General features: G+C 35.1%; 1 protein-coding gene across 2 annotated transcripts; it reads left to right on the plus strand.

Annotated features, from left to right (window-relative positions):
• Positions 1–8,692: 8,692 nt before the first annotated feature.
• Positions 8,693–15,117, plus strand: LOC125212851 (phototropin-2-like). 2 transcript variants are annotated; one of them, XM_048113126.1, is made up of 23 exons: positions 8,693–9,313; positions 9,397–9,579; positions 9,756–9,847; positions 9,909–10,146; positions 10,243–10,459; positions 10,569–10,639; positions 10,776–10,882; positions 10,981–11,030; positions 11,111–11,215; positions 11,325–11,384; positions 11,518–11,607; positions 11,829–11,905; positions 12,102–12,186; positions 12,445–12,525; positions 12,716–12,819; positions 12,957–13,006; positions 13,295–13,401; positions 13,793–13,912; positions 14,024–14,075; positions 14,207–14,319; positions 14,397–14,537; positions 14,632–14,741; positions 14,837–15,117. In XM_048113126.1, exons 1-22 carry the CDS (start codon positions 8,853–8,855, stop codon positions 14,737–14,739), a joined length of 2,712 nt encoding a protein of 903 aa, XP_047969083.1. In that variant the 5' UTR covers positions 8,693–8,852; the 3' UTR covers positions 14,740–14,741; positions 14,837–15,117. The 2 variants fall into 2 exon arrangements, with proteins under 2 accessions (XP_047969083.1, XP_047969084.1); XM_048113127.1 differs by having other exon boundaries at positions 10,246–10,459.
• The last annotated feature ends 30 nt before the right edge of the window (positions 15,118–15,147 follow it).

The raw sequence follows: 15,147 nt of genomic DNA on the forward strand, positions 1-15,147 counted from the left end.
GATATTAGTACTTCAACTTTGTATTAAATTTGAATTAAATAATATTAAATAAATTCTAAAAGTTTGTAGTTAATTTAAAAAAAAAAAAAAATCAAAATCACAATTGGGACTGGATACCCGATTTTTCGGGACTGGATACCCGAGTCGGGTATTTGGGTACCCGAAATCAAATTTGGGTCGGGTATCGGGTATTGAATTTTGGAAATTTCGGGATCGGGTACCCGAAAATTTCGGATCGGGTATCTGCGGGTACCCAATTTGACAGGCCTAATGAGTAGTATTCAATGGTACAAATCTATCTTTAAATAGCACTCCTAGGGTAAATTAGTCAAAGTAAGAATTATACTTATGGCATAGAGACATAGGGGTATTATGGCATAGAGACATTATATCTCTAAATCACTACTCATATCCAAAAACTAAAATTAAAAAAAGAGAGACATTCCCAATCTCAACAATGTGTGGTAGTACACCGACATCGTGTGTTCGTTTCGTCTCTCATCCAGACAAATGCCTTCCCAGGATATGTATTGAATTTATAATAGTCAGAGAAGAGGCCCAATTAGATTATCCACAATGGTGTGTTTTTCATCCGGGCAAGGGAATGGTCCCTTGTCCGGACGTTCGTCTGTCCTCATCCACCATTGCAGGTGGGCGGACAAGCGGGCGAACGATCCCCACGCCCAAACTTTTGTTGAAAATTTAGAAGGTTAATGTTGAAATTTTTTCAACCCGATAAAAGTATTATATGGATCTAGACATTTACTTTATTCAAAAAGTGACCTAATATACTCTCCGTATAATTATTTAGCGTATTTTAGGATTTATTGAGTAGTTGTTTGGATTTGATTTACTTTTCGTAATTGTTAGGATATTATTTGTTAGAATGACTTGAAATCCGCACGGTGCTTGGAAATCAAGTCAAGAAATCATTCTAACATCCATAGATATAAGGTTGAACTCTAATAATTGAATAATTTATGTGTATTTATTTCGCACAACATTTGTGAAAGAAACCGAAAATTCGCACGATGACTTGAAATTCGCACGACAACACTGGTTTAAGGTTAGATCCTAATAATTTTATAATTGAAAACACATGAGATGGGCTGAGCTCAATATCTTTTCCTTCACAACTCCAATAATCACCGTGCAAATTTCAGATAATTCTTCCACAGACGCAGTGCGAATTAAATACTCCCTCCATCCCAAAAAAAGGACATTTGGAACAGCACGAGAATTATGCATAATTGATAAAGTAAGAGAGATAGGGAGAAGGGTAGTTGAAATGAAGTTAGTGGAAAATGGGACTCACATTATTGTTAGTGTTCAATGGTGGGTCCTAGTAATATAAGTTGTAAATAAATTAATGTATATGAGTAATAAGTATAAGAGAACTTTCCATAAATGAAAATGAGATAACTTTAATAAGGGAAAATGTTCTTATTTTTATAGGACAGAGGGAGTACCCATAAATTATAGGACGGCGGGGGTCGACCTGTTGGGCGGTGGCGAGAGAGGGGGAGAGGTCGGCTGGGGGTGGCATCCCCAGCACAAGGAGGCTGGCGGGGATCGGGCATAGGAGAGGGAGAGGGGAAGGAGGGCGAGGAAGAGGAAGTGGAGAGCCATCTGGTATAGGGAAAGGTGAATAGTGGTGCCGGAAGTGACACCATATATAGAGGAAGGATGGAGAGATTAAGAGAGACACACAACGGAGTAATATATTCAAAATCAGGTTTAATTATTTTTTAGGGATACATTTTATTTTACTAATTAACAACATAATAATTCGAGCATACTCGTTTGTGAATAAACACTTCTTTTAATAGTATTTGTGAAAACGTGAGGCGCTCATTATTAATGGACACAAATAGGTTTGCATGGCGATGCCCAGCTGATCTCCAATTTTCATTTTATAGAAAACAACATTAAATATATGGGACCAACAATTAGGGCTGTCAAAATGGATATCGGATATTGGATACCCGATATCCAAACCCAAAAAAGTCGGATAATTGGATACTCGAAATCCGATTTTTCAGGTATCGGATCGGGATCGGGTAGTGAGAATTTTGGATTATCGGGTATCGTATTACCCGATATCCGATCAGGTATACCCGAATTATCCGATTTATCCGATTTATTTTCTAAAATTAATAAATTATATTTTTATTATAATTAAATGCTATTTAATTTCTTAACTACAATTTAATTAATACTTAATAGTTAGCATATAAGATATGTAATTTAATTTTTTAATTACATTTTAATTTCATTGACTTGTGATATTTATAATTTTGAATTTTTTGATGATATTATTGTTAGATCTTGATTCTTAAGAATTATTGAATTGTGATATTTATAAAGGAGTATAACATATGAATTTTGTATTTTTCAAAGTGTGTAGTTATTTTCTTTTAAATTCGAACAAGTACAAGAATTTTGTATTCCTAAAAGTTTGTAGTTATTTTCTCTTAAATTCGAGCTACTATAAAAATTTTGTATTTTTAAAAGTTTGTAGTTATTTTTACTTGGAATATTAGTACTTCAACTTTGTATTAAATTTGAATTAAATAATATTAAATAAATTCTAAAAGTTTGTAGTTAATTTTCAAAAAATCAAAATCAAAATTATAATTGGGACCGGATACCCGATTTTTCGGGACTGGATACCCGAGTCGGGTATCCGGGTACCCGAAATCAAATTCGGGTCGGGTATCGGGTATTGGATTTTGGGAATTTCGGGATCGGGTAACTGCGAGTACCCAATTTGACAAGCCTACCAATAATTATGAAATTTTCATTTTAATGATATTCGACTTTTTTTTGTTAAATACTCCTAAATATAAATATGATACCAGTCCCAAATATCTACCTAGACCAACAAATCACCAACATTACATTAAAAACTAAAATTAAAAAAACATAAAGAAATTCCGATGTCGTGTGTTTCTTTTTTCTCTCATCTAGACAAATGCCTTCCCAGCATGATATATGATCAAATCTTTTTATTTCTTTAATTGCATTCTCAACTAAAATTCATGATTTTATTTAGGGCTGACAAATCGTGCGGACTTGGTCGCTACCGGGTCGACCCAACCCAATAAGGTCAAACTCAACACAACCTGAAATCATCGTGTTCTTATTGGGTCGCAACCCAACAGATTCGTGTCGGATTCGTGCGGATTTCGTGTTATCCAAAAAAATATCGGTCCTCTTTTAATGATAGTAAGTTACTATACAATATAGCTTGACGCTACACGATAACGACCGAAACGTGATATTATATAATTAAATTTGATATTACATGGTAAAATAAAATATTATAAAATTAAAATAATTAATTTAAATAATTTTTAAATCCAAATAATAATTTTTAATTACAGCATGGGCTTTAAGTCCTTGGACCTTTCACCTTGTGCCAATAACAGGTAGCAAAGGTTGTCTTGGGATTCACCCCTCATTTTAAGGATCATTTAATTAAGTTTCTCCATAATAGTTAGGATAGTTAGGAGAATGATGAGGAAAGAAAGCATGAGTTGTTGTAAATGACAATATAGTTAGGTTTGAGGTGAGAACTTTTAGTAGAAGAAACATTCGGCAAAACAAGTTGAACTGAAATACAACTAGTAATAGTAATGTCGATACAAGAGAGAAATCAAAGTGCAACAAAAAAAAAACTCTGACATATTTGGCGGAGGGAGAGGGGGAGAGGTCGGCCGGGGGAAGAGGGAGAGGGGAAGGAGGGCGAGGAAGAGGAGAGCCATCTGGGGGAAAGGTGAATAGTGGTGCCATCTGTGATACCATATATATTTAGGAAGGATGGATAGATTGAGAGAGACACACAACGGAGTAATATATTTAAAATCAGGTTTAATTATTTTTTGGGCCTACTCGTTTGTCAATAAACACTTTTTTTAATAGTATTTATGAAAACGTGAGTCGCTCATTATTAATGGACACAAATAGGTCTGCATATGCCTAGCTCCTAGCTGATCTCCAATTTTCATTTTATAGAAAACAACATTAAATATATGGGACCAACAATTATGAAATTTTCATTTTAATGATATTCGACTCTTTTTGTTAAATATATATAAATATGATACCAGTCTCAAATATCTACATGGACAACAAATCACCTCCATTAAATCCAAAAACTAAAACTAAAAAACATAAAGAAATTCCCAATCTCAACACCGATGTCGTGTGTTTCTTTCGTCTCTCATCCAGGCAAATGCCTTCCCAGCATGATATATGATCAAATCCTTTTATTTCTTTAATTTCATTCTCAATTAAAATCTATGATTTTATTTAGGGCTGACAAATCGTGCGGACTGAGTTGCTACCGGGTCGACCCAACCCAACCAGAAATCATTGTGTTCTCGGTGGTTGCAACCCAACAGGTTCGCGTCGAATTCGTGCAAATTTCGTGTTATCAAAAAAATATCGGTCCTCTTTTAATAATAATAAGTTACTATACAATATAGCTTGACGCTACACGATAACGACCGAAACATTATATTATATAATTAAATTTGATATTACATGGTAAAATAAAATATTAAAAAATTAAAATAATTTTTAATCCAAATAATAAAATTAAAGTATATTAAAATTAAATCTAAATAATAAAGTTAAAATAATTAAAATAATTATTTTTAATAAAATTTAAGTATGTAGTAATATTTTTTTTATTATGAAAAATAATTAATAATAGTATTAATCATATTTTTACTAATAAAAGTAAAGAATAATATTTTTTAAATTAATAAAAATAATTAATATTAAATTTTAATATATTATTTTAATTAATAAAAAAACAAAACAATTATTTTTGTTCTTAACAGATAACCCAACCCAACTCAACCCAAAATTTTTAGATTTTTATTGGGTCGACCCTATAAGGACCCAAATCCTAAACGTGCGTGTTCGTGTCGGGTTAACTTCGCGCGGATTCGTGTCGTATTATCTTGTCAAATCAAAAATTGTCAACCTAATTTTACTTTTGTTATCTAATACATCATGATCATATGCATTAAATATAGTGAGCCTCTCATGCCATCCGCATTCATGTCTCAATACCGTCTCTTAACTGTCTCATCCCTTCACTATTCATGGGCCCCACTGCACTTTTTACCCCATCTCTTAACTAAGAGACAACACCTGCATCCCTCCATCTCTTAACCATCTCATCCCTTAACTATTCATTCAATTTCATTTTTTATTTTTATTTCCAACAAATTCAATTAATATTTCATTGAAATATTAAATTTGGGAGAAGAATTGGAGAGGAAAGAGAGATGATATGATAGTGATGAGAAGAAAAAAAAGATGAGAGATAGTGTGTTTGCATGTAAAATGAAAGAGGTTATAGGAGTATTTATAGAATAAAAAAAACAAAACAAAAAAAAAATTACAGTTAAAATTTTTTAAATTTTTTTAAATTTTTTTTTAAAAAGAAATATTTATCGCGTCAGCATGACGACGCCCACTCGCGTGCCGGCGAGTGGGCGTCGCGCTGCGCGCCAAAGCTCGCCACGTGGCGCTGGCGCGTGGCGAGACATCCCCCGGCTACGCGACGAGACGGAGCATCCGCATCGAGATGCCGATGCGGATGCTCTCAGGAATAATATCTTGTAATGTATCTACTCGATAGAAATAGGTCTACATAAAATAGAGCCAAGCCTTGGCGCCATTGACTTACTAGCATTGTTGGTGCCCGTTACATTTACTAGCACTGTGGTGCTCGCAAAAAATTAGTACTCCCTCCGTCCCATTGAAGATGACCCACTTTCCTTTTTGGTTTGTCCCAACTAAGATGACCCATTACTTAAAATGGAAGCACCTTTATCTCTACTTTATTTCATCTCTCTTACTGGACTCTCTCCTCTTAACACACAAAAATTAACTGCATAAAATCCCGTGCCGCCCAAGGAAGGGGTCATCTCTTCCTTGGGACGGAGGGAGTACTATTGTTTAGGAAAAAAAGTAGAGCACAATCTAGTTCTTGCGAGTACATGGGTTCTGGCAAAACTTTTTATTGAGAAAAATCCTGCCAAAGCAATGAAATTGAAAGGGAATTGACAAACATCATTAATAGTGCTCGCCATTTAAGCTCGTGGAGTATTTTGGTGGGGAAATTTCCTCCCAAGTTTGCAATTAAAAGGGGAAATGGCGAGTGCATGGTGCTCGTTAAAATAAAAAATTTATAATTTTCAATGTGTAAAAAGCAATCAAGTTAGATGTGTAATCCTTAAACTTAGAACTACTGCAAGTCTACAACCCTGATTTTAGTACTTGGGGTGTTGAATGTAAAGGTTGTTCAATTGAGCTAAAAATGGTAATTTTGATGATGATATATAGTAGTAGTATATAATTTTACAAAGCTAAAATCGAATGCAAATTATAGACTAAACACGAAAATAATTAAATCACACATGAAAGAACATTGCTCCTATTACTTTAAAGGGATCTAATTACATAAACTCTTTTGATTAATCCAATAGCCACAAGGAGAGTGTTACAATTTTACTTCAACAGTATTGAACATACTTTTGGAATTGAAGAATCATAGGTAGATAAACACTTAGCAAATACTAATTCCTAATCGGTAGATTAATTATCTTAAGTAAGCATAGTGATTATTAATCTACATCTAAACTCCAACAATACATATCCAAAATAATTAGACCGAAGATCCTACAACAGCATATTAATCGAATATATAAACCACAAAGGCATAGAACATTAATATCTATCAAAATTCATACTCTAAACAAGCAAGAATTCTAAATCCTCATCTTCTAAGCTAAAGAGATATTATAAAGCTGAAAATATGTATGCTATTAAAGATGTCTCTTAAATGGCACAAACATACATGATCAAAAGAAGGGAATTGAAGTCAAAGAAATTCCATAATTTAATAATGTATAATTTAAATTCCATAATATGAGGCATCAATTGATGGTCCGGCAATTTATTGATAATCGATGGATGTACCCATTTGCGAAGCAATTAATTTGTCTTTGTCTATATATTTTCATATCTACATTAATATTATATTCACGTTAAATTGAGTATTTTACGCATTTTCATGACGTTAAACCGCAGGGCATTTCAGGCATTACATATGGTGCGGGTGCATTGATTGCAGCGACAGTTATGGGTGAGAGAATAGGCACCAAAAAAAATGAATTTCATTTTTCAATTTTCATTTTTGTTTCTTGATTTTTATCTCGGTGTACATCAATAAATATAGTAAAAACACGATATATTAATATGAGGCTAAAAATGGTGAGCTAGTACAGATGAGGATAGATTTGGCCCCATGGATGATATTATGTCGTATTATGAACGACAATACTAATATGAAATAGCATATGCTTACCACAATTCACAAAGGCTACGACATTTTACGTCGTATTCTCCATGCTATCATTTTTTAGTACTTGTTTTATTATCATAAATCATTCAATAATTGCTCTATGTGAAATTGAATTACGGAATAAATTTATAAACAATTAATACAAAAAGTAAGATTTTATATAAAACTCATAATGACATTTTTTTTGTTGAATTTTGAAGGATTCCACTCTTCATATTGAGAAATGTAGTCCTTGCTAGTGATAATACTACTTGGTCATTCGAATGATCAAGAACTGGAAGCGGAGATTACATCGAATCCAAATAATCCAAATTAATTTTCGATTCAACAATTATTTTTGTTGAAATTTTTTGAATTTAAATACTAGTGGAAATTGGAACTGCACATTAATTTAAAATATTGGATGAAAAAGACAAGTAGTATTAGTATAAAATTGTGAAGAGTAGTTCAACAAAAGTTGGTGCATGAAAATGGAGAAACAAGATCATCTTTCTATTTCCATCCATTCACCAAAATTTGTCTCATACTAAAAATATTCCTTCGATTCCATTATAAGCGTCCGTTTTTATCATTTGGTTCGTCCTATAATAAAAGTCTACATTACTTTTACTATAAATAGTAATTAGTCTCATATTTCACTAACTCATTTCACCCGCATTTCAATATAAATAATACTCCACCCGTCCACCATTTAAAGAGTCATTTTGGTTCGACACGAATTTTAAGAAATTGTTTGACTTTGTGAAGAAAAGTAAGTAGAGTGTGAAACCTGTTTTTTATACTATTTTGTTTTATAAGGAATTGTCAGTGTAAAAAATTATTAAAATTTGAAAACCGTATACTAAAAATGTAAAAGAAAGTAAATGATTCTTTAAATCGGTAGATAAGACTTCTGTTCCACTAACTTTTTCTAATCCACTTGTCATTATAATGTCCAAATAAGACTATCTTTTTGTTACACTGATGGAGTATTAATGAAAAAGTGATAACCTGGGTGGATTGCGTGATTGACAGCAGTAGTTAATTAGTTATAGACCGTTATATTAATATATTCAGAAAATTGACCCTTTTTCGGCGACAGGGGCAATATCGTCAATTAAGAGGCGTTTTAACTGAATTGAATGGGGGGCGCCAAAGTCCCAACAGTTAGCAATAGCATGGTACGAACACAGCCACGCTCACAGAAACACACAGTCACAGGTGTGCAGACGGTGTCCACGTATATTCCCTTCCCCCCTTTGCTATTTATTCTGTGTACCATATCTTCCCCCTTATCTCTCTCTGCATTTCCACCTCCAGGTTCTCTCTCCTTCTCCAACTTCTTTCACTTCACTTCCACTTTCATAGATTAATTACATCAATTTAAATTCGGAATGGCATAATACAGCAACTGGTAATTGTTCAGTTGATTCGCAGGGGGAATAGAATCGATTCGTGTTTGGTTATGATCTCTGGCTAGTTGGAGATGGATCCTTCTACTAGGAGTAGTCAAGCAAGTGGTTTGCAGGTGATTGCATCTTCTGATAAGACTCATGATAAATGGATGGCGTTTCAGTCCAAGCCTCGTGATGGCGATGGCGATGGGGATTCCAAGCTGATAGCGGAGAGAACTGCCGAGTGGGGGCTTATGGTCAAGACAGGTGTCGGTGAAGGTAGCTTCCACGCCATCCCCATTGGCTCGGGAGAAGGAGATAAGGCTAGGAACTCGTCCGAGAGAGCGTCTGCATCAGCACGTTCATCCGGGGACTCTTCTTTCGGAACTGAACGTCCGAGGGCGTCTCAGGAGCTCAAGGATGCCTTGGCTACTTTGCAACAGACATTTGTCGTCTCGGATGCGACAAAGAAGGATTGCCCCATTATGTATGCTAGCAGCGGATTCTTCACAATGACTGGCTACTCTTCTAAGGAGGTTATCGGAAAGAATTGGTGAGAGCTCACTGCATTAGTTTCACTATCACTTCTAAGATTGTGTAAAAACGAATTATATTTGGTAAAGTTGTTTGTTTCAGCCGCTTCCTGCAGGGGCCGGATACAGACCAGAACGAGGTGTCTAAGATAAGGGATGCAGCTCGGAACGGAACAAGCTATTGTGGGAGGCTGCTGAACTACAAAAAGGATGGCACCCCATTCTGGAATCTGTTGACAATCACTCCAATCAAAGATGATAAAGGAAAAACTATCAAATTTATTGGGTAAACTTTAATTGTTACTATTACTTATATTTTGAACAATCAATGTGATGGAATTTCAATTGGCATTGTTATCTGGCTGTTGAACAATTTACAGAGCTTCTGATTATGTGTTCTTTTAAACTTGATCGTCTGATTAGTTCGTAATATGGCTAACAGGCTAACAATTTCTCGTGCAGAATGCAGGTTGAGGTCAGCAAGTACACAGAAGGAGTGAATGATAAGGCATTACGTCCAAATGGACTACCGAAGTCATTAATTCGTTATGATGGTAAGTGTTTTCATCACATAATAAATTTGTTTCTACGATCTTACTTTATCGGTTGCTTCAGTTCGTCAAAAGGAAGAGGCTTTAGGTTCCATCATAGAAGTTGTGCAAACCGTGAAGGATCCAAAATCGCAAATTTCATCAAATCCCAACTACATGCTTCCTGGACTAGCTGAAAGTGATACTAAAAGCACCCCAGGGAGACTTACCCCTCAACTGGATAGAAAGAGTGGCTTGAGTCGTTCTGGTTCTCATCAGGAGACGAACAAGTCCAGAAAGTCTACACGTCTTTCATTGCTGGGGTGAGCAAGTTTGCATCCATATGTCAGCTTCTTTCTTTCGGTTAAGCACTGGATTAGATTGCCATAATTTTGTTAAACGCTGCTGTTCACGTGCAGTAGTAAAGGGAGGACTTCTAGCAATGCAGGAATGTTAGAAAATCAGCAAGCTATTGAGCCAGAGATCCTAATGACGAATGATTTTGAACGTACACCAAGTTGGGAACGAGCTGAAAGAGAGAGAGATATACGTCAGGGGATTGACTTAGCAACAACATTAGAACGCATTGAGAAGAATTTTGTGATAACAGATCCTAGACTCCCTGATAATCCTATTGTAAGATAAATACACTCAAACTTGATTGATACTTTCATTTTTCCCCTTATGTTACGCGTGATCCATGTTACGCGTGAGAAAAACAATAATGAACCTGATCATCTTGCAGATATTTGCTTCAGACAGCTTTCTTGAACTAACAGAGTTTACCCGTGAAGAAATATTGGGGAGGAATTGCAGGTATAGTTCGAAACGCACCTCTTTATTGGAACTTTGATTCATACATGAATTTTATGAAAGTATTTTCTTATTCTATCGCATTTTAAGAAAGTAAAAATGGCTCTAGCAGAATTAAACATGGTTGAAACATATACAGGTTTCTTCAGGGACCGGAAACTGACCAAGCTACGGTGCAAAAGATAAGGGATGCCATCAAAGAACAAAGAGAAATCACTGTTCAGTTGATTAATTACACAAAGACTGGTAATTTATCGATTTTGATATCCTTTACGTACAAACCAATCAGAGGCTCTAATCTCTGTTAAAATCTTATCTCGAAACTGAATGCAAACAAACTTCAGGGAAAAAATTCTGGAACTTATTTCACTTGCAGCCTATGAAGGATCACAAGGTGGAAGCTTCTTATGTTTAACTTCTAAATCTATTTCAGTTGCTTGATTATGTTTATTTATCGGCATTCGCCTTTTTCAGGGTGAACTACAATACTTTATTGGTGTGCAACTAGATGGCAGCGACCATGTGGAACCGCTGAGGAACCGCCTCTCTGAAAGAACAGAACAACAGAGTGCTAAATTGGTATAGTTTGATGTGATTGTCTTTTTACTTTATTTTTTATTTAGTTTCGATAGTGTGTGCTGAGAGGGATTAGACAAGTAAACCTAACATGCTAAATCTTCTTCACCAGGTTAAAGCTACGGCAGAAAATGTCGATGAGGCTGTTCGGGAACTTCCTGATGCCAACTCGGTAAGGTATTCCTTCCTCTTTATAGAATTTGAAGAACTGCTTTTACATGTTATGATCATCTATGGCCATTCTTGTATTAATTTGAGGAATCAATCTCATTTTTCTGATGCAAATGAACGTGCTTCATGCTCAGAGACCAGAGGACCTGTGGGCTATACATTCTCAACCGGTACGGGCCAAACCACACAAAAGGGATGGTATTGCATGGACAGCAATAAAAAAGGTATTTATAATGCAAAATGGTAACATTTTCTATTAGTATTCTTTAATATAACAGCTTATCAAATGAAGTCTTTATAAGCAGAGAATCTAGGTTCGTTCCAAAATTTGAATGCATAACTTCATAATGTAGATGTTACTCTACAGATTTGACATGTCTTTTTTAGTTAAATCAGTATTTTATTATACCATCATCTTATAGGTCACTTCATTCTTTCGTAATAGGTTACTGAAACTGGTGAAAAGATCGGACTGGATCACTTCAAGCCCATACGTCCACTGGGATGTGGAGATACTGGCAGGTATGCTTCCTTCTCTTTTTATTTATTTTAACTTCCTACTCCTAATCGTAACATATAGCCATCTTCCGGTCGGAGCTAAATACTTGTTTCTTATGTACTATAACTTGTTTGTTGTTTGGCATTGCATTTTTGATTCATGCTCGCTATATGTTTCAAAATTGTATCTTACATACGCCCTCATGAGTGTTTCCTGCAGTGTTCATTTGGTGGAACTGATTGGTACTGGTCAACTGTTTGCCATGAAAGCTATGGATAAATCCATGATGCTAAATCGTAATAAGGTATACTGAACTTCTTCTCGTCTTTCAGGACATATTCGATCATGGGCCTGTTTAGTTATATCATTTGGTATTGAATACACTAGATTATCTTTCGCTTTTCATGTCATTTTTTTACGTATAAGTAACAAAATGATCAAAGTTCCTCAAAGCAGTTGAATAGGACCATAACTTACAGATTAAACAACTAAACATTTACATAATGTGTGCTAGTTCTTTCGATTTCTCAAAATTATATTGAGGAGTTAAGAAATTTTTCAGGTTCACCGTGCATGCATTGAAAGAGAAATAATCTCTCTCCTGGATCATCCGTTTCTTCCCACACTGTACTGCTCTTTTCAGGTTCTCATTTTTAACTCAGTCCACTAATATTTTATCGCTTTAAGGCAAAGTGACAAAGTTGTTGAAAGAGAATATAAATTTAAAACTGATTCCCACGTTCTTCAGTTTCATGGATTGGAGATCACCAATTCTAATTTTTTCAGTTCAGGTTGTTTTTTCGTGTTTTGACATGGTATTAATTTGTCTCCAGACCCCTACGCACGTTTGCTTGATAACAGATTTTTGTCCTGGAGGAGAGTTATTTGCATTGCTTGACAAACAGCCATTGAAAATGTTTAGAGAGGATTCCGCCAGGTGATTATGCTAAACCTAATCAAAGTTAATACGGAACATTAACGTTATTATCCTTCCATTTTTATATTTCACAGCTCCTGACATATTGATGCAGTATGTTCAGTTCTCTTACATAGCCAAAATAAATTATTTTGTAGGTTTTATGCTGCTGAAGTCGTCATTGGTTTGGAATATCTTCATTGTTTAGGTATTTCATGCTGTCTAAGTTATTAGGAGTATCCTACTTTTGATGTATTCACCTTCATGTAGATCCCTCTTATATCAGTTTCCACATTCAAGCTTCTCTATAATCTATCTCACTTCCTGTTAATATTCATAAAAGTTGTAAATTGCCGCGAGTTTACATTGCATTTCTATTTGGCGAACTGCATTCCGAATTTCAGTTGATGTCACTAGATCAGAACTTGTTCTTCCAGCTGCATATTATTTCCTATTCAATATTTTTCTTGATCTGTTCTGTTGTGTCTCATTACAGGAATAATCTACCGGGACTTGAAACCAGAAAATATTCTTCTTCAAAAGGATGGGCATGTTGTGTTAGCTGACTTTGATCTGTCACTTAAAACACCTTGTAGACCTCAAGTATGTGATACTTGCTTACCTGTTTTTTACTTTAATGGACACTTTAGTTTCTTTTACTATAAAATGCTTGATTTTATATTCACAAGAAACTAAAAAACATTTAAATTTTGATTGTTGAAGCACAAGTAAATATAGTTTCCAATTGATATTTAAAAATACTGTGTGTGAATCTACAATGGAATGGCATTGTTGGTTTATATATAGCTTATTTATTTAAACTTTTGTTGTAAGAAAAACCTGAAACATTCTGCCAATTTTTTCCAGCCTCTCAAATATATAATACACCAATCATTTAGTATCAATTTTGTAAATCTCATTTAACCCTGATGTTGTCAGATTCTAAGACAAATTCAAGTTTGATATGCTATTAATGGTCATATTTCTCTTTCAGATTATCAAGCCTCCTCCACTAAAGAAAAGAAGTTCAAGGAGTCAACCACCTCCAATTTTTTTCGCAGAACCAACTGCACAGTCAAATTCTTTTGTCGGAACTGAAGAATACATTGCACCGGTATGACAGTATTTATCGTTTGTAAACATGTATATTGCATGTAAACATCATTTTTAAAAGCGGTGCTCCTAATATACGTTTAAGACGTTTCTACTCGTGACTTGAATACAGGAAATCATTACTGGTGAAGGTCATAGTAGTGCCATTGATTGGTGGGCTCTTGGTAAGTTTCATGAATGTTTATCAGATTATTCACTGTTAACTTAAGTCTCTTTTTCTCCTGGCTCATCTGTCTTATTTCGTTCGAAATTATTTAGTTTCATGACTTCGATGTGTTTCAACCACAAAACTCAGGTATATTGGTGTATGAAATGCTTTATGGGCGTACACCGTTTAGGGGGAAGAACAGGCAGAAAACATTCGCCAATATCCTGCACAAAGACCTCACCTTCCCAAGCAGCATTCAGGTAAATCGAAAATCATGATAACCACAAACGTTGAATCATCGAGAAGACTAAAAATAGCCGTCTGTGATCAATTCCAGGTAACTCTCCCAGCAAAGCAATTGGTTCATGCACTGTTGAATCGTGATCCAGACAGTCGTCTAGGATCAAATGGCGGTGCAAATGAGATCAAGGAACACCCTTTCTTCAAAGGAATAAACTGGCCTCTCATCCGATGCATGGTATCCACTCCCTTTCTCTAAAATCAATATTGCACGAGGCTGGCTTGAAAAAGTCACAGCTAAACCCGACTTGTGCTGTGGCTTCTTTTTGCAGAGCCCCCCACCTCTCGATGCACCTCTTGAGATAATCGGGAAAGAAGATGCAAAAGATGTAAACTGGACAGACGAGGGAGTTCTCGTACATCCTATGGAAATGTTCTAGAGGTGTGCTCACAATTCCAAGCATTCAGCGATGTTGTTTCGATATCTATAAGCATTATGTGTTCACTACCTCTTTGTTTGTACCATTCTCTGGGCAGTATAGTATTGTGGCGAGATCTTCTTCATCTGGAGACGAGACAAAGGACAGAGGTAGCATGTTGTTGTACAGGAAAAACACACCAGAGAATCAGATCTCAGATAAGAAGTTTAATGTAGTAATTTCCTTTAGTTATCACTGTGTTTTGATTATTTTGTATCTAGTGAGTTTCAACTTTGTTTGTTTGTTTTGTATGATGATTATGCAACTCTTATCTTTGTATCTATCTGCACATATTTTACAGATTCATCAACTCAAGAATAAATTATAACTATTTTGTTAGCCCTGTCCATTTATTTCTCTTCTGGTTTC

This window comes from Salvia hispanica, chromosome 3, assembly GCF_023119035.1.
Source record: "Salvia hispanica cultivar TCC Black 2014 chromosome 3, UniMelb_Shisp_WGS_1.0, whole genome shotgun sequence".
Lineage (NCBI taxonomy): Eukaryota > Viridiplantae > Streptophyta > Magnoliopsida > Lamiales > Lamiaceae > Salvia > Salvia hispanica.

Bases quoted from the DNA above. Each gene is read 5' to 3' on its own strand.
- LOC125212851 (XM_048113126.1), top strand. From the start codon at position 8,853: ATGGATCCTTCTACTAGGAGTAGTCAAGCAAGTGGTTTGCAGGTGATT. The intron at 9,580-9,755 runs GTAAACTTTAAT...TTTCTCGTGCAG, and splicing joins AAAACTATCAAATTTATTGG to AATGCAGGTTGAGGTCAGCA. The intron at 9,848-9,908 runs GTAAGTGTTTTC...CGGTTGCTTCAG, and splicing joins GTCATTAATTCGTTATGATG to TTCGTCAAAAGGAAGAGGCT.